We start from the raw sequence: 22,365 nt of genomic DNA, 5'->3' as shown, positions 1-22,365 counted from the left end.
GTAGAGTGGTATTTTTTCTTATATATAAAGTGGTTTTCAAAGTTGAACGTTACACCTTAAATGTTACTTGAAAATAAAATTTAATTTAAACCTACAAAAAGTTTCCACAAAGTACACAGTGTAATAGAAGCGCAGCTCCACCCCATCCTCCAGGCTGCAGACAGGGGAACTTGGTTAGAAGTCGAAAAACTGTCGGTGCCGCCCTCTAGTGGCCAGGCTAGAAAATATTTTTGGCACAAGGACAAACCGTACAAGGACTCAAAAACGAAAGTGAACTGGTTTCATATAAAGGGCTGTCATCTCATAACTGACGTTTTGTTCCCGGTTTGTCCTGTTGGGTTAAAGTGTGTCCAGCTGATCCTCGATTTCAAATTGGCAATTTCGTTTTGGGGACTACAAGAGCAGCATGTCAGAAATCGGTGAAATCGATGAAGGATTCTACTCCAGACAGCTGTAAGTAGCCCACTACAGCACGTAAGGATGAGGTAAGTGCTGGTCCAATGATCTGCTTGTTCTTTTACCTGCACAGGTATGTTCTGGGTCATGATGCGATGCATCGGATGGGCACCGCCGACGTCCTCGTATCAGGCATGCGTGGTCTCGGAGTAGAAATAGCCAAGAATGTGATTCTGTCCGGAGTCAAATCTGTCACCGTCCAGGACGAAGGCCAGACAGTGTGGTCCGACCTGTCCTCCCAGGTACTAAGCACCTGGTGTTGAATAAAGAGGATACACATTTTAGAAGATATTGGCTTTGTGTCAGTCAGATAACTCACACACTTTGGTTTAAGTAAAACAAAAAACAGCACTTCCTGTTAGAAGAACATCAATTTGTCAAAATGTTCAAGTTTAATTATATTGTTTAAATTATATATGTATATTTTACTATTGCTTGTCTATTTAATGTAGTCAGATGTGGAATAACTATATAACTAAGATTTATTCACATTATTACATAAACATTTGACAATTGAAAAGGGCTCAATATTTAACTTTTTAAATCTTACTTAAGCTGTAATATTAAATAATTGCTCTAACATCTAACATATTGACTCTCCTAAAGGTTAATAACTTTGGCTTTTCATGTGAGTAAGAATGTAGTATGCTGGTTATTGTAAATAACCTTTTGAAAGGAAGTCAGTTTACTTTCATTATTACTCTCTACTTCTATGCAACAAATTGTCACCACAAATTATTTTAAGTTGCTGTCAAGGCTTAAACAAACATTGCCCCACAAAAAAATCTATCAAATAACTTATAACTTTGGTGGTTTATTCTTGACCTTGGAAACAGCAGTTCATTCTAGACATGCTAAGAATTAAACAAGTTTGTTACTGTTTTGGTTTCTGTTTAACAACAGCTAAGCACACCCAACTCTCTGCTAAGATTGTGTGATATAGTCAGAAACTCCAACACAAATGTACAGGTGGAGCTTGAGTTGAGATTGCTTTGACAATCTGTAATTTCATTTTCTCACCAGTTTTTTCTGAAGGAGTCCCATCTTGGTGAAAATCGAGCCAAATGTTCCCTACAACAGCTGTCCGCCTTAAACCCACATGTGCGCGTGTCGGCCCACACTGGACCACTGAATGAAGACCTGCTTCTGCAGTTTCAGGTATTCTTGAACTGTTTTACCTAATGGTGCATCAAGTCTAAAACTAAAAGTTTAACTTTTCTGTCTGATATGGCTTCTCCACAAAAAAGTTTGATGATCTAGAAATTACCTAAAATTCTTCCAATTTTCAGGTGGTGGTCCTCACTGATTCCTCACTGGATGATCAGAAACGCTTTGGCGCGTTTTGCCATTTGCGTGGGATCAAGTTCATTGTAGCAGACACTAAAGGACTCTGTGGGTAAGTGGGCATAACAAGTGACAGAAAATGAGTGGCTGGAATTAATAATGGATGAAAGAAAGATGTGAAAACTTAGTGGTTCATTTGCAGTCAGCTGTTCTGTGACTTTGGGGACGAGTTTGAGGTCTTGGACCAGGATGGAGAGATGCCTGCATCGACAATGATCCAGAGTATCTCCAAGGTAATGCTTCCCATTTGTTTTATGTTAGTGCCCATTAAGGGCCTTTCTCATCCATCCATGCAGCCTTCACTCAGTCCTATGGGAAATCTGGAGTTAGGTTAACATTTACCTGCACATCTTTGCACTATAAAATAAAAGCACAGGAAGGACATACAATTTCTACACAGAAAGCTTCTCATTAAAATGTATATTATTCCAGATCCAACTGTCTTTTACATCTTTTTAACGGTGTAGACAATTAGGTTACGTGGGCGTTACTATTACAATATTTCTTTCAAATTTAAAGGTTGTCAACACTGACTTTATTTTAGGAAAATCCTGGAGTGGTGATCTGCACAGATGACCAGAACCATGGATTTTCGGATGGCATTAAAGTTTCGTTCTCTGAAGTTCAAGGCATGACCGAGCTGAACAGCATCAGACCTGTGGAGATCAAAGTCCTCAGTCAGTGTTATTATATCATGACTACTTTTTTTTACCTACACTTTCCTTTAGCTGTTGAGATTTGACATACACAGTGGAGTCATGACACTCCGGCCCTCCAAATATCACTCAACATTTTTGACTTTCCCTAAGAGCATCCCAGTAGAATTCAATAGATGTGATGAGAATTTTTATTAATGTTTTTTCTGTTTCTCACTTGCCACCTCTTATCACCAGGCCCATACTCCTTCAGCATTGGTGACACTTCAGCCTTTTCTAAGTATGAACGTGGTGGAGTAGTGACTGAGGTTAAACAGTCCTGCGTGCTCAATTTTGTAAGCATCAGCATTTTGTAAATTTATTATCTTTCTTGTTTTTTTGCTTTGAAAATAAAACAACTATAACATAAATTGCAGAAACCACTGAGCGAGGCTCTGTTGGATTATGAACTGCTGAAAATGAATGATTTTGGTAAAATATCGAGACATAAGACTCTGCACTTGGCTTTCCAAGCTCTCCATAGCTTTGTGAAGAAAGAACATCGACTCCCTCATATTCAGTCTCAGGTCAGTGAAGGTTACAGGCTATTATAACTGATATTTTATTAATTAAAACAAACATTTAATCAAAATAAATCCCACACAGTCAGATGCAGACACCCTGCTTGTTATAGTGAGAGAGCTGAATGCAGTCGCACAGCTGGAACAGCTAGATGAAGCTGCTGTTCGACACCTGTCCTACACAGCCCAGGGCGACTTGGCTCCTATCAATGCTTTCATTGGAGGCCTTGCTGCACAAGAAGTTATTAAGGTGAGCTCAAAAGTTGAAGCTTGTAACATTAATTTAATTCATCGGCTTTAGATTTTGTCTTTAATGAAGCATTTCAAAACATTCTGTACTGTGTTTAACATACCTAACACCAGTCATGCACGCAGTATAAATGATTGCACTGTACTCTGTGCACTGTATGTTTGTGCAGGCATGTTGTAGGAAATTTACACCTCTTCGGCAGTGGCTATACTTTGATGCCCTTGAGTGCCTCCCTGAAGCGGAGGATCCACAAGCAGAGTGCTCCTTTTCAGCAGTATGTTTGCATTTAGACACCCATTCCTTTCATACATATTGTTGGACCCAGTTCTTTTCACCGTTAACTCTAACAATTATATACCACCAAACTTCAACTAGGTAGAATTTACCTGCTTTTCTTTTACTTTCTGACAGAAAGGCACAAGGTACGATGGACAGATTGCTGTGTTTGGACCAGCGTTCCAGGAGAAGCTTGAGAGGCAGAAGTATTTCCTGGTGAGGGCAGGTTTGACATTTGTCCAGTAGGAGGCACACTCTGCACTAGAAAAGCTCCATTTGTGTTTTCCTTTCATCTTTCCTGGTGTTATTGATAGCACATGCAGGAAATGGCTGTGATTCAGGTGGCATTTCCTGCCAGTGTTGACCTTGTGGTGCAGAGGGGCCATTCAACAGTGCCAAGCCCTTACATGTTTCTTGTACCACTGTAAAAACTCCACACACACAGTATTACAAAGTCAACAAGCAGTTTGGCTAGATAAATAATTTTGTAGATGCTACAATATCAAAAACAATTTTTAATTTGAACACTATATGTTCAACTTTTTAATAATTTGGTGTCATGCAGTCACACTGTCTGGGCTATTGCACTTTTATTCTGACACACATTCTCTCTTGTCACATTTTAAGGTTGGAGCTGGCGCTATTGGCTGTGAGCTTCTCAAAAATTTTGCCCTCATTGGGCTTGGTGCAGGAGAAGAAGGGCAAATCACCGTAACTGACATGGACTTCATAGAAAGATCCAACTTGAACCGTCAGTTCCTGTTCAGGTCTCAGGATATAGGGGTGAGAAAACACAGAGTATCATGACCTCCTCTCTGTAGTGAAGAGCCTCACATGCCATCAGAGCTCACAGCTTGTGGGAGATTTTTAAAAAGCTGCTCTTCTTCATCATTTGTGATAGTTTTGTTTTGTAGCAGTTTACTGTAGGAGTATATAAGACGACTGGTCTCTCTTGTATGAGGGACACTGCCCATTTTCTCACTTATTCTAAACAGAAACCAAAATCAGAAGTTGCAGCCAAAGCAGTGCGAGAGATAAACCCGCAGATGAAAATCACCGCTCATCAGAATCGTCTGGACCCTGACAGTGAAGGAGTGTATGATTACAACTTCTTTATGGGTCTTGATGGAGTGGCTGCCGCTCTTGATAATGTGGAAGCCAGTAAGGACGTTTAGTTGGTTTTTAATATCATTATTATATTGATTTCTTATTACCACAGTGATGATGCAAGAGCATTTAAAGTAAATATTTGATTACAAATGCACATAAAAGTAAGATTATAAGTGTTTAACCTGTCTTTTTGCTGCCCAGGGGTCTATCTTGATGGATGCTGTGTTCAGCATCAGAAGCCGATGCTGGAGGGAGGAACTCTAGGAAGCAAAGGTCATACGACGGTGGTAGTGCCTCACCTGACAGAGTCTTATGGACCTGTCAAATCAAGTTCTAATAAATCCATCCCACTCTGCACACTCAAGAACTTCCCTCATCGCATTGAGCACACTTTGCAGGTTGGATTAAGATTTTTAATTTAGTCTAATTAAGCTTTGTCTTCATCCTTGCCATAATAGAAATAAGCTACACGCTAATCAATTCACCTAAGTGTGTTTCAAAACCTACACTGACTGACCAGAAACATAACAAAGGCCTTACTTATAACATTTAAAATGTTCAGCTTTTTCTTTTAAGACCACTAAGTTTTTTTATGGGACAGAATTTTGTAGTATGTTATGGAAGTGTTGTCCTGGACTGCATTAACATTTTATACACCATCTTTACATATATAGAGTGACAAAACATTAAAAACCTTTTTAAAATAATGCTGTCCAATACAGCCTCGGTTCTCCGAGGCTGTAGGCACAGCATTACTGCAAGTGAAATGCTACAGTATGAAAATACTACCATGATGTTTAACGGCTTTACCATCAAACTGTGGTAACTGTGGTAACCGTGGTAACAATTCAACTAAGGATGATGGGGCTATCATTAGTTTTGCAGTTATTTGGTCTTAAACCAAGCATTAAACAAATTCTAATATTTGACCAGATGATGGCGCCAGATGAAGGTTAAAGGATCACCAGAGTTACTACAGCTGATCCATGAATGCCTTGACCAGATTTCCTGACAGTCCATCCAATAGTTGTCAGGATATTTCACTATAAACCAAAAATATCAACCTTGTAGTGGCACTAGAGGAAAAGTCAGTGAATCACCGGTCACAGGCTTCATCCTCTGAAAACACAAATGTTTATGGAAAATCTCACGGTAATCTGATAGTTATGGATTTATTTTAGTCTGTACCAAAGTGATGGACCAGCTGACTGACAGAACAGCAGTACCATTCGCACTGCGTGGCTAAAAATGATAAGATTTGAACGCACATCTCTCACAGTGTCTACAAAAAAATTAAAATTCTATTACTGGACTGCTATTTGTAGGGTTTATTACAGGGCCACGCAGTTTATTTTCATATAATATGAAAAGTTGCCATTTTACTGACATGGATATATTTTAATTTCTTTACACTAAATTGGCATTACAATTCTTCTAGTGGGCCAGAGACCAGTTTGAAGGACTGTTTAAACAAACACCTGAAAATGTGAATCTCTTCCTGAGGTAAGACATGATGCTGTCAAAACACTACATTCACTAGTCTGGTGTAATCTTTGTTGTGTTTTTTTTTTTTTTTTTTTTTTTTTTCTTTAAACACATTTCAGTTTTTTTTTTTTTTTTTTTTTTTGTCTTACAAAGCATTTCAGCAAACCTACAAAAGCTAATGAAGTGGTGCAAGCTCATTTTTCAGTTTTATAAACAGGAAAACATGTGGTTGGCTTTTAGCAGTAAACCCCCAGTAAAAATGCCATACACAGTCTGATTCACCAAGGCTGTGCTCTGTTATGTATCTTTCACAGCAGCTCCAGCACCATTTTCTCAAAATAACACATAAAGTCTTAACTAATTACAGGACGTTTTGGTTTAGAAACATTTGCTGAATGAAAAAAAGAGATTAGATTAATGCAGAAAAAGTACTATATCATGTCAAAGGATATTTGTGTTTATTTTAGATGTAAGCTTCCAGGGCCAAACAACATCTGAGCCTTGAGCCTAGAGCCTCGGAGCCCTTCTAATCCAGCCACATTTGAGACGTCTCTATGAGATGTCTGTGTGTTTTGGTGTATAATCCCCCTCATTGTAACACTTTTTTTCTTGTGTCTTTACAGAAAAGTAAAAATCGTGACTAGAACAGAACTAGTGCTTGTGAAGTTTCTCACATTACACTGATGAGAACATGTATTATGCCTATAAAAATACTTTAGTAAACACTTTATTCAGAGGCCTCTGAAATTCTGCTTCCTCTGGATGTTTTAACGAGGCAGGTCAGCTACATGTCATAGTTCAGTATATTTTAAGTCATGGTTAATGACAGTCATGTTTTCGTGGGTTTTTCCTCCACCCATGCAGCTCTGTGCAGAACCATGACTCTAAATGTTCCTGTTTAAACCTGTTTAGGTGTAACCATGTGCAGAGGAAGCTCTTTTTTTCCACAGTGTGATGTCACGTACAATGAGCTGGCACACGATTATGGCGCAAAATGGGTATAGAGTTGCACTGACCAGCACATGACAAACTTACTAAACACTTTGTTTTCCTTCTTATCACTCCACAGCCAAGTATCAAAGGAATTCCCTCTGAGTCACTAAGAAGACAAAGATCTGAATAATCATTCTCTGTGCTTGATAGAACTAAATATTTTTCCATGAGGACTTTCCCAGTTTCCACTTTTCAGGACAACTCCCCCACCTCAGCTATTAGTGAATAACAAGTGATATCATAAGACTAGAAGTCAAAACGTGTGGAATCTGTGTATTGAGAATACATTGACACATTTATATTGTACTTATCCTGCCTTGTCTTTTTTCCACAGTTATGTGCCTTATGTGTCTGCCATTCCTGTACTTTTTCCTGCAGAGATTCAAGTTTTGTAGAGCGGACTCTTGGCCATGGAGATGCCGAGGCCCTGGAGGTTCTTGGGGGGGTGTGGAACAGCCTGTCAAACATGAAAGATGGAGGGCAACGGCCAACAAGCTGGGAGGACTGTGTGAGCTGGGCACGTCGCAAGTGGCAGACCCTCTATAACAACGATATTTGCCAGCTTCTGCACTGTTTTCCTCCTAAACAGGTAAAATCACACCAGAGGAAAAATCATCCCTCCCTAAAGTGTTGTAAAGCTCAAACTACTGTTTATGGGCACAAAGGGGCACTGTTGTTGTTTTAAGGTCTTTGCATACAAATCACTTAAACATAGCAAGATAGCATTTACACTAAAGAAATACTATTGAGCATTTAATTTTTCACATTTCACTTCATGCAGTCGACTTCTCCTGGGCTTGTAAACCATTAACCTGGTTTGAAACCTGATCCAGCAAAAGCCATTTTTGATGAAAGCCTCTGAGCGGGTCTGAGGGTTTGTAATCTGGTGAAGCATGCAGACAGAGTGATGTCACATGTTGCTGTCACACCTGGGGGGGGGGGCATGGATCAGTATCAACCCAAACAGGCCCTTACTAACCCCATTTGCAGTCCAACCACTGGTCGTTTTTACCCTCAATATACAATATGTGCTTGCAGGGTTTTGGAAATGTTCTTATATATGCAAGCAGGATTCTGTTTGCATATATATTTATTGTAGGGCACTAAAATCCCTGTGCACCCCTTAAGAAACATGGTTTTTGCTATTATTATAATAACATAATCTAATAAAATTGATCAGTTTTTATATATTACAAGTAGCAGTTAAAACAAGAGCATTTTGTTTAATAATCTCAACACATTGTACTTAAATTCTGTGCTAATTTTGGGTATGATTTTGTACTTCTCTTTTTTTCTTCCACAGTTCTCTTTGTCCCAGTTACCTATGAAAGAGTTGTGTGTGCTTGGAAAGTCATGTTTGACCACAGACTTTCTGAGGAACTGCGATAAAGCATTTAGTGTCAGTTAATGGGCATAAACCAACCTGACAAATACGCAAGCACGACAGATGACCACACATATGACATAGCAGCTGCTTTGCCGGGTGTGAGCTTCCGCGTAGAAGTGAGGGTGGTTCTGCATGTGTGTTTAAACTTTGACACATAGAACAATGCATGGATTCGATCCAAAGACATTATGGGAGCATCTTTATCCTAAGCTGATCAGAATCACCACCCAATTTATTCAGTAATTTTAGCATTTTATAGACTACAAGGTAAATCAGTTCTGAAATACTAATTCATAGCAGTCTATTCAAGTCGGTTTTATTCAAATGCTATAGCTCAGTATCACAAAACACAAAGGGGATTTACAACCCATTCAGTATTCAGCACCCCCTATCCAGGATGGTATGGCTGTATTATACAGTTACTTTAGATTTTAGTATTTAACCAAACTTTTTATGAACTCATAAATCTGTCTGTGATTCATTAAAAAGGGAAGAGGAGACCCTAAGATCCGGGTTATAGCTTTTTTTTAGTTAAAGCACTCTGAGAGTTAAGAACATGAAATAAAGTCTTAAAGTAGCTGGTATCAACCTTTTAAGGGCAAAGCATTGCTGTTACCCTGCTCGGCCCCTAAACCATTTGAAGCCTGATCGTGAGAAGGAGAAAGCTGTCGTTACCTTTTGGCTGCTATAGAAAGCACCCCTGCGGTGAAAACTGGCACACCAGTAGGAGACTCTCTGTCGCAACATATGGACCATATGACAACATCAAAGCTCTCGGTCCCTTTGTTTTCTTATCAGACATACAAACTGTGTAGTTAACACACAACTCAGAACATTATTAGTCTTGCTGTGCCATGGGAATGTTGTAGTCCTCCTCCTGTGGTACAAGTATGTTTTATCAGGTCATTTATTGGCATACTGTGCTAACCATGCAATGAATATGTCATACTTTTCCCTGTTGTTTGGAATATAACATTAGTTCCTTTTTATGAGGGACATAATCACATTATTGTTGTCTTGGGTGAGTTATGCTGAACTACACTAAGCTGTGCCAGTAAAGGTGACTGTAAGAAGCAGTGCATTGTTGTTATTCTTATGATTTTTTTCAATGGTCAATCACTATGATTAAGGGATTTTCTTCTGCTTCTCTTTAGGTGACCCCTACTGGTCTACCCTTCTGGTCTGGAACCAAGAGGTGCCCTCACCCACTGACCTTTGACCCTATTAATGTGAGTAGTGTCTGGTTCAATTCTGATGGGAATGATTGAAAAATGCTAGAATATCTAGTGATGATCACACATTCTTTCTTTATCTGGTCTGATAGTGGCTCTTCCTCACTCTGACCATATACTAGATTCTTATCTGAGCCATTTAAAATAAAGGCAGATAATGGTCTGTTCTCCTCTCATGTTAACATCCTTGATAGCCCCACTGTTTACTAGGGATGTCCCAATCCAGGTTTTTTGGCCCCGATACCAATATGATTCCTTTAATATTAAATATCTGCCAACACCACTTCCAGTTTGATACCTCTATTTACCTACAGCAGATGTTTATTCAATATGTGACATATTGAAATTGAAATTAATTTGGCACATTGTATTTTTCAGGAGCTTCTTGATCCAAAAACTAGATCAAGTCCTGGTTCCAAAAGTATTAAGTTTATTATCTTAAATTACTGACATGAATAAAAGAAGCTGGACAATGCACTCTCAGAACTACAGATCCATTACAGGGCAGATACTAACAACTACATTGTATTCGTATCAGTCCAGTTCGGATATCCCTCTTTGACAATTTTAAAATGTTTTCACTTAAGACATCACAGTTGTATCAGTCTTGTGCAGAGTTATCACCTGCTGCAACTCTTCTTATCAGTGAATTGAATACAGTGTTGTACTCTATTGTAGAAGTAAGACTGAGTTGCTGTTGTATGGTAAACAGCAGTCACTGCCACAAGAGAATCTTTGTGTGTGTATTTTGAGAGGCAGAGAGAATGTGGATTGAGAGAGCTACTTGTTACAGCTATTTATTGTGTCAGGGAATCAGTTTGGCCCTAACTGAATATCTTTCTACCCCCACCTCAGTGTTTAGTCAGTGTAAATCAACTACTTTTATTTTGTGTTCAGTATTGTTTACAGATTTTCTACAGGTTTGTCTTCCCTATGCATGTAAAAGAAATACCCCTTGATGTGATACCTGAGGATAAGTGTTCACTATTATTAACAGTTTATGTTTGGATACTGTTTTAGAATACTCATATGGACTATGTGGTCGCAGCAGCTAATCTGTATGGGCAAATCTACGGGATCAACGGGACAAGAGACTGTGAATCTATCAGAAAAATTTTAGAGAAAGTCCATGTACCATCTTTCACTCCCAAGTCCTCTGTGAAGATTCCTCTCACTGACAAGGAGATGCAGGAGGACAAAGAAAAGGAAAGTGATGACGCAGGTGAGTTGTTTTACCTTGCCTTTATTTCCTGTTTTTACTTCCTCTTTATTCCAGGATGCCTTTTTTTATCATGTCTGTGTCTTTGCACCAGAAAAGGCTCAACTTGAGGAGCTGAAAAGAAAGTTGGCATCATCTCTGAAAAGCTCAGCCATGCAGACGTACCCCATTGACTTTGAGAAGGTAGGACAAGAGTGCAGTGTCACCTCTGCTGCACACGCAGCAGAAGCTGCAGACAGAGTGACGACTGAGCCTTAGCAGGAAGCTACACATGAATCTGTGTACAGGAGCTTTCAGAATTTGTGGGGGTTTCTTCACCCACCTTTGCTTCCTGACACTGTGACACTGAATCTGAGCTGGTCCCCAACAAATTCATGAAACAAATCTTGCTTGTGTTCTGTGTTCATTGCTATAACACCTAACAGCTAAGGCATATTTTAGAAGTGTGCAAAAGCAGTTCAGTCAGCCAGCATGCATGGTACAGGTTTATATCTGTATGAGTTTATATGAGAGCTGCTTTAGCACAGTTTTGGTGAAATGCAGTGCACTCAGTAACTTGGGGACAGACACATCCTGTGTCCATAATTATAAAGTTCATTTTTATAATGGACTTTATAATTATAAGGTATCTGGTACGGATACATGCATCTCTTCAGAAAATTCCCAAAGATATCTTCTAATCATTTGTTTCAGTGTAGTCAGTCATCACCAGTGCACAGTATAGCATCCCTAGAACCTCTTCTTACATGTGACCCTTAGGTGAACATGGCCACAAAACACATGTAGAAAACACTTGAAAATCCTCAAGTCGCCTCACTTATCTGCAGCAAAGAAAAAAAAGATAATCCACTGGGAATGCATGGATGGCCCCAGAGATTTGGGGTACATTACCCAATGAAACAACAGCCTCCAAGTGAGTAAATTATTAAATTAGCATTACAGTTGTAGAAAGTAAGTAGGTTGAAGAAATATACAGTATTGGATGCACATGAAACCATATACGACAACACACCCAAAAGAGCTGCACAAGAACAAAACAGGAAAAAGAATTCGATTCTTCATTGACCCCAAATCTAGATTCTCAAGAACATGTACAGGTTTTGTTTCCAAAAGAATTAGTGCAGCAAATTGCACCATCTACATTTCAACAATATGTGAGCTGGACCATAATAGTAAAATACATATTTTAAACTACCTATAAAAGAATTGCAGAGCCTTTGCCAATAAAATCATCAGTAGTAACATTAAGTAAATAGGCAATTGGAATAAATGCAAAATTCTTGAATCATTGTGGATGTTACTACCCAAATATAGGTTTTACATTGCATCCTTAATTAATCTGTCCTATGCATCTGAACTATCTACCTGTATTTATCTGTTTACCTATTGATCCCCTTTTCCCAAGTTTCCTGGGAAATCTTGGAAAAGATTCATTTAATTTCTGACCTCTCACCAAGCCTCCTCTGTTTCTGCATGGATGTTGGAGGCAACAGAACCACTTTGAAACCTGTAATATGGAAGTGGTTAGATAAAGCGGTGGCTAGAAGGTGGTTGGCTGGCAGAAGAAAACCTTTACTGCCATGTGTGTGAGGTGCCTCAGGCTCAACAAAGAGCTTTAAGCAACCCATAAAGGATGCAGCTGCTGTAATTGCAGAAATGAGTGTTTTGAATTTGGAGAGGCTGTGGAAAGTGACCGAATAAGGTTCTGATAAAGCATTCAGTGACTCAGGAGAAGCAGTAATGAAGGTGTATGAGATAAGTGAGGTACGTATCGAATGTCTTCTTGAGTAAGAATGAAGTCTCCCAAACTACCACACTCCCCCTCCTCTTCGTTTTTATCCCTTCATGCCCATGTCATGCTGTGGATAGATGGAATGTGTGTAGGAGTGTTTCAGAGGCATCAAGTTGCCAGCTTGAAGCTTCCTCACAACCCCTAAAGCCATCCCTGAGTGACAGTAGTCTTCCTACCCTTTGAAGAGCAGCAGTAGCAGAGACATGACCTCACTGGCCACGTCGATCATAACAGAAATCTGATTTCCTCTGTTTTCTAATAGAGTGACCAAGTAATGTGTTAGAGTGATTTAGGTGACACAACAACAAAGCCTACAATGCAATTTAGAATCACGTCACTGGAGATGTGTCTTGGAATGGACATAGATATGTTCTCACCTCCTAGCAATTTGTTCAGTAACGTAGTTAATTTCAAAACTAACTTCTTAGTTTTTTTTTTTAATTTGTATTTGCTTTTAATTTTACACAGAAATGTACATAGCTTTTGTTTTTGTGTATCAAGCTGTGGAGTGTTATCTACTTGTCTGATACATGTTTAACATTTTACCCGGCACAGGATGACGACAGTAACTTCCACATGGACTACATCGTTGCTGCTTCTAACCTGAGGGCAGAGAACTATGACATCCCTGCAGCCGATCGTCACCAGGTCAACATTTTCACTACGTGTATCAGTAACAGTGAAAATTATACAGGAAAATCAGTGAGATGAAGCTGAAGTGACAGATGTTGTATAGTAGATTATAAAGTACAGTACAAGAAAATACCACTGACTGCTCCCCCTCCCCTGGGGTCATGTTTTTAGTAAGTGCTCCACACACCTGCCCTAAAGCCACAGAAACAGCCAGCTCACCTATTGTTCCTAGAGCAGAACTAATCACAGCACTTTACCTGTCGAGGGTTATGAAACATTGCATAGCATAAAATGAGAATACTTATGTAAAGTGCCTCAAAGTAAATTAACTTTCCACCAGTGTGGAAATTGCACTTCTTAACTGAGCACAATTCTATCGATAGTCCATAAATGATAATATTGAATTCGGCTGCAAGAAATAAGTAAGTGAACTGTCCTCTATCTCCTTCACAGAGTAAACTCATTGCTGGAAGGATCATCCCTGCCATAGCTACCACCACAGCTGCAGTAGCTGGCCTGATGTGCCTGGAGCTTTACAAACTGGTGCAGGGTCACAAGAAGATCAGCTCTTACCGTACAGCTTACATCAACCTTGCTGTCCAGTACTTTGTTCTGTCCCAGCCGAGCCGGCCTGCACAATTTACAGTGAGTAATGGCTCTACACATCCAAAGCAATCTGTGAAGCAGTAGGTCACCTACAGGACTGGTGGACGACACCTTATATAGCCTTACTGTATATCATTTATAATTTGAGCCTTTCTACTTCAGGGATAAATGTGTTTGCTTCTTTATAGCTTTATGTCCTTTCTCTCTGCCTGGAGAGCATTAAGTCATGAATGAGTGCTCTCAGGGTAAGAGTCCACTTCAGCCTATCAATCCCTTGCATATATGTGAAATCTTTCACTAACTCAATATAATCCTCAGTGCAGATAAGGCACAAACAGACCCATGTCTGCTTCTGGGTTTGCACAAATCAAGTGAATTCAAGGCAACTATAAGACAGGGGCTTATTCTCTTAATGTGGAGTCCTTTTAGGATAAAATTCACAGAATCATGTGAGGTTATACCAGGTTTGTGAGGTCATATTAGGTTTTTTATGCTGTATAGCTTTAAAGCCCAAACAGGAAATTGCAACTAGCCAGATCAGAAAGCCAAGTAACTTCTGGGGTCACACATTAGATCTAATTCTGAGAGCATATCCAGTCAGTTAATTTTGCTGCCATCTTATAGGCTCAATGGCTTGTCCATCGATATCTCACATCTGAACTGAATCAGATATTGCGACTGCTGTCTCCAGCTTTCTCACTCAGGGCACTGAACCTCTGACAGACAGGGGTCACTGGGGGTCAGCGAGTGGGGTAACTCTGTCCCGCGGGACGTGAGGGTTCAGTGACAGGGGGCTCTGAGACAGTGTAGGTCTGGTTTCAGCTTTGGTTACAGGCAAAAAATGCTGCAGCTGCATAAAAGGCTGCTGTGATGATAGAGGCAGCTGGGACTTTCTGGGCAGCTCTGAAGTTCCAGACATGCCCTCTTTCTCATACACAGAGACCCCAGTGTAGTGAGACAGTTGTCTGTAAAACTTGGTCAGTGTTAGCACATGCTTGCATAGTTCTTTTCTGTCTTCTGAAATGTGTTGGTTTAAACACAACACTGCCTGAGCAGCATGGAACACTGGACACACTTGGTGAATGAGTGCCTGACATCATCACAGCCACAGGGGTTATATTGGACTGTTGAATTGTTTAGTTGGAGGGATGAGTAGATGTTAGATTTTTCAGACCCAGGCATTTTTTTTCTGAGGCTTATAGCAGAATCAGCTTTTAAGCTTTACTGTATTTAGCAGAGGAGCCACAACAGTGACAGGACACCACCAAAAGGCAAAAGGCTCAGCTGAGACTCTGGACTAGCATTTTGAGGGTTAAGGCCAAATCTTACAGAGCTGAATACTGGAAGGCAGTAGTAAATGAGTAACACACGTGCAGGTATGGAGAGGAAGAGAACGGTTCTTGGCTGGCAAACATTCAGCCATCTGCATGGGAGGTACTCTAATGTGTGCAAAAAAAAATATTTTGCTCTTTAGTAAGATTAGTTTAAATTTGTCTATGATGCTTTCTAGAAATACAGTTCAGCTCGGTGAGTGACACATTCCAGTTTTTCTATGATCTACATAGATAACTGGATGGATTTTGAAACACACGAATGTTAAGACTTGCAGTTCTTGCAGTTTATATGGTCACACAAATGTATGTTTTTTGACACAGTGGATATTTTGAATTCAAACATATAACTGATTCCAAACAAATTAGCGCCCAATCCATAAATGCTTAGGCCTCAGAAATCCTGTTTCAGTTGCGCTTCCTTCTGTAGCTGTCAGCAGTCATGTTCTAGTCAAGGGCCAGATATCCAGGTTCTTATTGATATTTTAATCTTGTTTTTTGCTCCAGAGATCCCTTGTGTTTGACATGTGCTCCAGGCATTATCACACCAAAAGAATGAGATAACATAATGTAGTAAGTCTGTAAAGAAACCGAATCCCTGATACATGTGACATGTACTGTAACTGAAATGTGTAAATAAGGTGAATATAAGTTCCTTAAAATAACAGAAATCAGCCCACAGCAATGAAAACGAAAACAAAAACAACAAGGCCATTAATCCAATTTTATCTCCATAATCACTCTAAGATTTGAGGTTTTCTTGGGCGGCATTTGAAGCAACTGCAGGCGTGCAGCTGTTAAATAACACTGATCAGACATGCAGTATCAAGAGCTCAGCTTACTTATGCAATGACTTAGATCTCTCCCTTCTTGAGATCAGGCTCAGTTCATTAATATCAAGTAACGACACTCACATCTCATTGGCCACACTAGTGGCCCACAATGTGTCCATCCAGAGACGTGTGTACCACACCAGAGCATTGCCAGATGTTTGGCAATCACAGAATGTAACCTGGACTGTGCCAAATTTAAAGGAGAAAAAATATGTGTTATTGAGATGACTGTTGTAGTTGAAGCGTTTTTTAAAGGGGTGTGTTATAGCTAAAAGAAATGACTGCTCCTTCTCTCATCATAACAACTTTTACAGAAGTTGTTGCATTAAAGCAGCTGTTTCCCAAAATAGGAAGCGGCCCTGGCTTCCCCTGTTGCTGCTGCCCTCTGTATAGAGACAGAAATATGTAAACAAATGAAAGGTTGTCCTTGTCTGCTCAACACTGCAAATCTTTAGCCTTCCCTGTGTTTATGTTTTTCAGCCGGGGGACCAAGGCGCAGGCCATTAAAGGAGGAGAAAGTGTTACAAGCTCATAGAAATGAAATGGGGCTAGAAGTACTTTTAAAAAGTATGAACGAACATTACATATCTGTGAAAATCTTGTTGTTACCAGGCCCAGGTGTTTGTGCGCCACTTTGGACTCCACTCTGAGTGTTTTTAGCTTGTTTTGCTTTCCCCTAAGGGGCCATAATGGAGAAGAAATTAATGTTTATTTAAAAGAGATTATGTAAATGAATTTGAATTTTTATTTTTCAGTGCACTTTGTTGTTAGTACTACAATACATTAAGTAGTTGAAAGGGGTTCTGTAAGTAGGCCTGAGCTCACCTCAGATCATAGAAAGTGCAGACACTGTTTGCCATGTTATGGCGAAAAATACAAGCTCAACATGATACTGAAGGATATTTCAGGAGCAGCAAAGATTAATGAGTGTTGTGCTCCTGCAGCTGTAACCGAGCTGCAGCCTCTGTAAAACAAAGAGAAACATCACCCAAGGCCAGGACAGAGGAAAACGTGTTGCAGCTGGGTATTAAATAGCTCTGGCTTCAACCCGCTCCATCAGCTTGCTCAACACTTTGTAACAGTGTTATGTATCTTTACTTGTCTGCTAAGCTGCCTGCTGGTTGTGTGCCATGCAAATAATCCCTCTTTCATGCCTGTGCAGATATCCTCCCCACACCGATCTTACTGTAACTTTGTGTCCTTTCACAGTCCCTTGGTGCCTCTCCTTCCCAAATTGCCCTTATAGAATCTAACTGAAATAGGAGTGTTGGAGGCTAGGCTCCTGATTTCAAGAAAGCCACTGCAAGGTCAATGATTCTTTGTTAATTGCCTGCAAAAATGACGGCTATTTCCTGCCTGCACAGGAAGCAGTGTATTGAAACCAGATTTCCCTGAGAGCACTATGTGATCTTGCTGTATGATCTATAGAGCGCTGGGGGGGGGGGGGGTACATCTGCCTCAGCCTCTGTCCATCCTCTGTTTCTAAAAACTCATTCATTCACAACTTGCTCAGGAAGAAAGCCTACTTGTTTCTTTCATGTGCATTCATAAAGGAGGAAGAAGCAAAAATGCTGGTACTTTCAGTCTAATGTGCCTGTTGGTTTAGAAGTAGAAGACAAAACCAGCAGAACTGTGATTTGAGCTGTTGCGTAGTTGAAGGTCACATCTGTCATTCAGGGAGTTGCTTAGAGAGGGAGAGAGAACAACAAAGGGGGAGAATTACCTCATGTGTGGTTAAATCTGTGGTCTCCTTGGTCTGTGCCAGTGAAGAACCAAGGTGAACATGATCCAAGGCCCTCTGCTCTCCTCTGGCATGGAGCTGCATTGTGCACTTTGTAACTCAAGACTCAGACATGAATAGTGCTCACGGGATAATGAGTAATCTGTGATCAACCTAGACAGCTTGTGCCTTCTGTTCTTATCCAAGGTTTTTTTTTTAATGTAGTGTTGGTGGTGGTATTGTGTGTTTGGTCTATGTTGTTTTTATATCGCATTGTTCCGTTACTGCTGCTCTTCAGTTCCCCACTGATCACTACCTTCCCATTTATGTCATCAACAACAGTATTAGCTTATTTATGTCAAATCAGACGTGACAGGCTTAAACCAGATTTGATTTGATGAGTAATCAAGCAGTTAAATACAGACTATGGATGATAAATAAAAGCTTTTATAAAACAAAATCAAATTAAAAATCTGGAGGTGTTAGCAGCTCTTTCAAATCATCATCAATCATATGTCCTCATCTCATAAATGTTTAAGCCAGAGGCAGGAGTCTTTAATGAGAAACACAATAACAGGGTTTTTTTTTAATTTTGTAAAAAAAAACAAAAAAAAAACAACTTTCTTTCAACTAGTTAGCTGAGGATTCTGACTTTTGTGTTGGCACTCAGGCTATATTCACTTTTCTGATGGGTCCTTAAGCAAACCAGTGAATCTCGGCCTGCTTCAGAGTCACAGCTCTGTAGTTGACTCAGACCCCTAACCTTCCTGGAGGAGTCCAAATGAAATACCTATTTTTATTATAAATAAAGTATTTACAATATAAAAAGGCCATGAATCACTAATTGACCTTTCACAAAATCCCTCCCACCAGGAGCGATTGTCCAATATTGTATCACCAGTCATTACTAGGCACAGCAGGACTGTCCAGCTCCACGTATTTGAAGCAGCCTGCATGAAGCAACATGTACTGTATATAAAATGTGGTGTCTTTTGTTTTCATAAACAAAAGTAAAAGAGCAAAAGAAAAAGAATTTGAGAAAACTGTATGTACAGTATATCGACTGTAAGAGCTGGAAGGAACTTATGTATTTTCTTTCCACTTTGAATAGTTCAAGATCAACTTCATATCAGTAACTTTTTCTTCACCAAACTCTGCACAGAGACCAATTTGAACCCGTAATTACTTAAACGGTCTATGATATAGCTTCCCTGTGTTTTCCATGTTTCTTACAAATTCTTTTCTTCAGGCTGTTGGATTCAGTGGAAGCACCATATGGAGGTTGTTAGAGGTCCCTGTCCTCAACTTTCATTGTTCTCTGATTAAAGCACCAATGTTGCCAGGTTTTTCATTAGTGACATGAGGCAAAATTTACCCATTAACTTTGAATTCTAAAGGCATACTGTCATGTCTTTCTTCATTTCTCTATCAACACACACAGAAAGAGTCACCTCATACATATACACAAACCAGTTTTCTTATACACATGTCCATGTTCCTTATTGGAAATAGAAACAACTTTTTACTGGTTTTAAAAGCTACACACCTGAACCACTTCATGAACATCCACAGACTGTGGCTCCTAATGAGTGTTTGTCATGGATGCTATGCTAACACACAATTTCATGGCAACCCGAATATTAGTTGAAACAGTTCAGCTAAACCACAAATCTCAACACAAATGTGGTTCTAGAGGCAGAGATTGCCAGTGTGAATAAGATTTATTCTCTGGGAGCCGTGATTTGTTTTGTTCCAAATTTTGTGCCAATTCATCAAATAGTTGAGATATTTCAGTCTGGATCAAAGTGGTGAACAAGACCAACACTGCTATCCCTGTAGCTACGCTGCTAAAATGGCTCAACTGTTCCACATTATAAAGTCTGTACTGTTCATCACGCTAACTCTGTTGGGCAGTGACTCAGGCCAGTTTATATTGCAGCCAGTTCATATACAAACAGATTTTGTGTTTATTGTGATAGTTTTTGCACACAGCCATGAATATACTCCAATGGAAAAGTTGAACCCTTTCACCTTTTTGATGGAGACTGTGTTAAACAGTGGTTGATTAAGAGATCAACCACTTAACACTCCACATGGTCTCCCTATTTTAGTGTGTTGTGTAAATGCTTGTGAGACTATTTCCCTGCAAAGGCTCAAAAAAATCACCACATCTCTGACCCAGAAATGTTGGATTACAGCTCCTCTTCATATTATTTATGCTCTCATTAATGCTTAAGTAATTGGGGTACCCCAGTTAAGAGTGGAGTACAGCTATGGTAATGAAATATTTCCGGTGCTGTATCTGAGTAGATTCAGCTTTAATTGCACCATTAAGTGTTCAGTGCTGGGGACTGTATGGATGTGTCTCAGTCTTATTTGTTTTGTGTAAATGACAGCTTATCAACTGCTGACAAGGACTGGACATCATATTGACCTACAGATATCAATAAGCTGCTCCAGTGACCAATCCATACTGCATTACACCACGTAACCAAAAAGGGTGACCTTTGATTACTGAAGCATCCAGTCAGTGCTACAAATTGGGCACATAGATAACAGTTTACTTCCTGAACTATATGCATTGAACTGATGCTAATGACACACTTGCTGATATAATGGCTGTGTCCCAGTTTCATTCTACTTACCGATAGTATACAGTGTGTGCTAAAGGAATCATGGTAGGCATAGTATGCAATTGGTATACAAGAAATGGATTTCTGTCAGTGTTCATTTTGTAAAAGAAATAATCCAATACAGCCATTAGTTGAAGTGCAAGACTATAACTGACAGGACATTCTGCCAGTAGTTTTTCAGGGTTTTGTTTTCAGACTATGTAGGATGCATCATTTTGATGATAAATCATTGCTTTAGGTATCAGACATTTGCTGTTTGAGTGCCTCTGCAGGTTCCAGCGTGTCAGTGGCCCGTTTGTTCGAGGAGAGTGTTATTGACTCACATCTCCTGCCTCAGGTCATTTGCAGCCAGGTGGAGAGCTCTTATCTTTTCATTTGATTTGAAAGACAATCCCATTGAGATTCTGTTTACTATTTTACACATCAATAGAAGGTAAGGGGTTGTGCAGAGAGTGTAGGGAGGTGTTTTTCCCCTCAGTGTATAATGGGTCTCAAATTCTAAATGCATTGAATATTTCACGTTTTTGAGTACTGGGTATGGGTATTAAAGGGAAGTAAAACAATATGCTTCGAATTCGCCTCAAAACATTTACCTGTAGGCTACATAATGCTGATAAATCATGAAATCAAGAAGTGTTCTTAAGCAGATTAACAAGCACCAAGTCCTTGACACTGGTAAATGAAAGGATCTGGCAAACCCTGAAGGTCTGAAGCAGTAGCATTCTTTGGTGTGCAGGTTGTAGTTTGGCATGTACGGGTATTGTCGAGGGCAGCAAGTCTATATGAGAGCTGGCATCAGCTGTAAACATTCTGGTAGCAAGCACAACATGGGAAAGACAGTAAACAGGAAGTGAATACGGTTACCGCAGGAACCAACCTGTTTAATGGCTTTCTTATGTAGGTTGAATTTAAAGGTGTATCCTGTCAATTGTCAAGGGTGTTAGGCAGATATTTTAGAGGGCTGGAGTGACCAGTTGGAGGTCCCAGCCATCTGTTTGTTCATTGCAGTCCAAAGAGGTGGTAATCAATAGTGATCAGGTAGCAGATGGCACTCCCGATCAGACAAAGGACACTTTATATTGTCCTGTGTGGAAAAGTCATACAGGAAAACAAAATGTGCTCCTGAAGATGTAGATCATTTGCTCTTCTCCAGACCCAATTCTGATTTGACAAAATCTACCCTCAAAACACATGTGATATTACTTTTATGATCTTAGATGGTTTATTTTGGGTGAAGTAAAGCATGAGAGTCATTTCAAATCTGGAAACCAAGAATACCACTGTAACTACTAAGACACAATCACCAGAAGCTTGTATGCTCAGCTGAGAGTGACGTTGGACTCAGTTTGCATACAGAAAGATTGTAGGTTTTTAAAAGCAGTTACATGATGGCATAATAGATTTACTGAAGCCCTAGTTGTCAGCATCACCATATGTTCAGGCTCAAAGGAGGACTAAATTAACACATGAGGCCTTAGTGAAAGGTTTCCAGATTTTCAACAAAAAGAAAGTAAAGGCAAACTGAATGAGATTCAGATGGGAATATTACCTTAAAGATCACACAGATGCTCCATCTGCCTCCTCTAAAGCTCACTTTAAAGCCTTCCAAAGGAACAGACAAGCCTCTAGTCACAGCAGGTTGTAAAAATGTTTCCACTGTTGGGATTCTGGCCAGATAATGAAGCTGGGGCAGTGCTGTTTCTTGTGGCAGACTGCAGTTAGGAGGACTTACTGAGGTCCACAGCTTCCTGGCTCCAAAAACACTCCATTGTCTTAAAGGGCAAGATTAAAACCTCATGTTTAGTTTTTACTCTAAATTCAGCAAACATTGAAAAATGACCAGCACGAT

At 39.8% G+C, this 22,365-nt stretch overlaps 1 protein-coding gene across 1 annotated transcript in view; it reads left to right on the top strand.

Annotated features, from left to right (window-relative positions):
* Nucleotides 1-217: 217 nt before the first annotated feature.
* uba7 (ubiquitin-like modifier activating enzyme 7) overlaps nucleotides 218-22,365 on the top strand; it is a 31,999-nt gene continuing 9,851 nt past the window's right edge. Inside the window, exons 1-21 of the mRNA XM_020597967.1 lie at nucleotides 218-453; nucleotides 530-698; nucleotides 1,480-1,614; nucleotides 1,746-1,852; nucleotides 1,943-2,033; nucleotides 2,345-2,477; nucleotides 2,694-2,791; nucleotides 2,873-3,022; nucleotides 3,102-3,266; nucleotides 3,436-3,540; nucleotides 3,678-3,758; nucleotides 4,170-4,325; nucleotides 4,538-4,703; nucleotides 4,854-5,050; nucleotides 6,091-6,155; nucleotides 7,509-7,719; nucleotides 9,672-9,746; nucleotides 10,770-10,971; nucleotides 11,063-11,151; nucleotides 13,316-13,408; nucleotides 13,847-14,038. Of these exons, the coding sequence (XP_020453623.1) occupies nucleotides 407-453; nucleotides 530-698; nucleotides 1,480-1,614; nucleotides 1,746-1,852; nucleotides 1,943-2,033; nucleotides 2,345-2,477; nucleotides 2,694-2,791; nucleotides 2,873-3,022; nucleotides 3,102-3,266; nucleotides 3,436-3,540; nucleotides 3,678-3,758; nucleotides 4,170-4,325; nucleotides 4,538-4,703; nucleotides 4,854-5,050; nucleotides 6,091-6,155; nucleotides 7,509-7,719; nucleotides 9,672-9,746; nucleotides 10,770-10,971; nucleotides 11,063-11,151; nucleotides 13,316-13,408; nucleotides 13,847-14,038 (2,727 nt within the window). The 5' untranslated portion in view covers nucleotides 218-406. The remainder of the gene's footprint in view (nucleotides 454-529; nucleotides 699-1,479; nucleotides 1,615-1,745; nucleotides 1,853-1,942; nucleotides 2,034-2,344; nucleotides 2,478-2,693; nucleotides 2,792-2,872; nucleotides 3,023-3,101; nucleotides 3,267-3,435; nucleotides 3,541-3,677; nucleotides 3,759-4,169; nucleotides 4,326-4,537; nucleotides 4,704-4,853; nucleotides 5,051-6,090; nucleotides 6,156-7,508; nucleotides 7,720-9,671; nucleotides 9,747-10,769; nucleotides 10,972-11,062; nucleotides 11,152-13,315; nucleotides 13,409-13,846; nucleotides 14,039-22,365) is intronic.

The sequence above is a fragment of the Monopterus albus genome, unplaced genomic scaffold (genome assembly GCF_001952655.1).
Source record: "Monopterus albus unplaced genomic scaffold, M_albus_1.0 scaffold36.1, whole genome shotgun sequence".
Taxonomy (NCBI): domain Eukaryota; kingdom Metazoa; phylum Chordata; class Actinopteri; order Synbranchiformes; family Synbranchidae; genus Monopterus; species Monopterus albus.
This window is presented reverse-complemented; position numbering and strand designations above follow the sequence as displayed.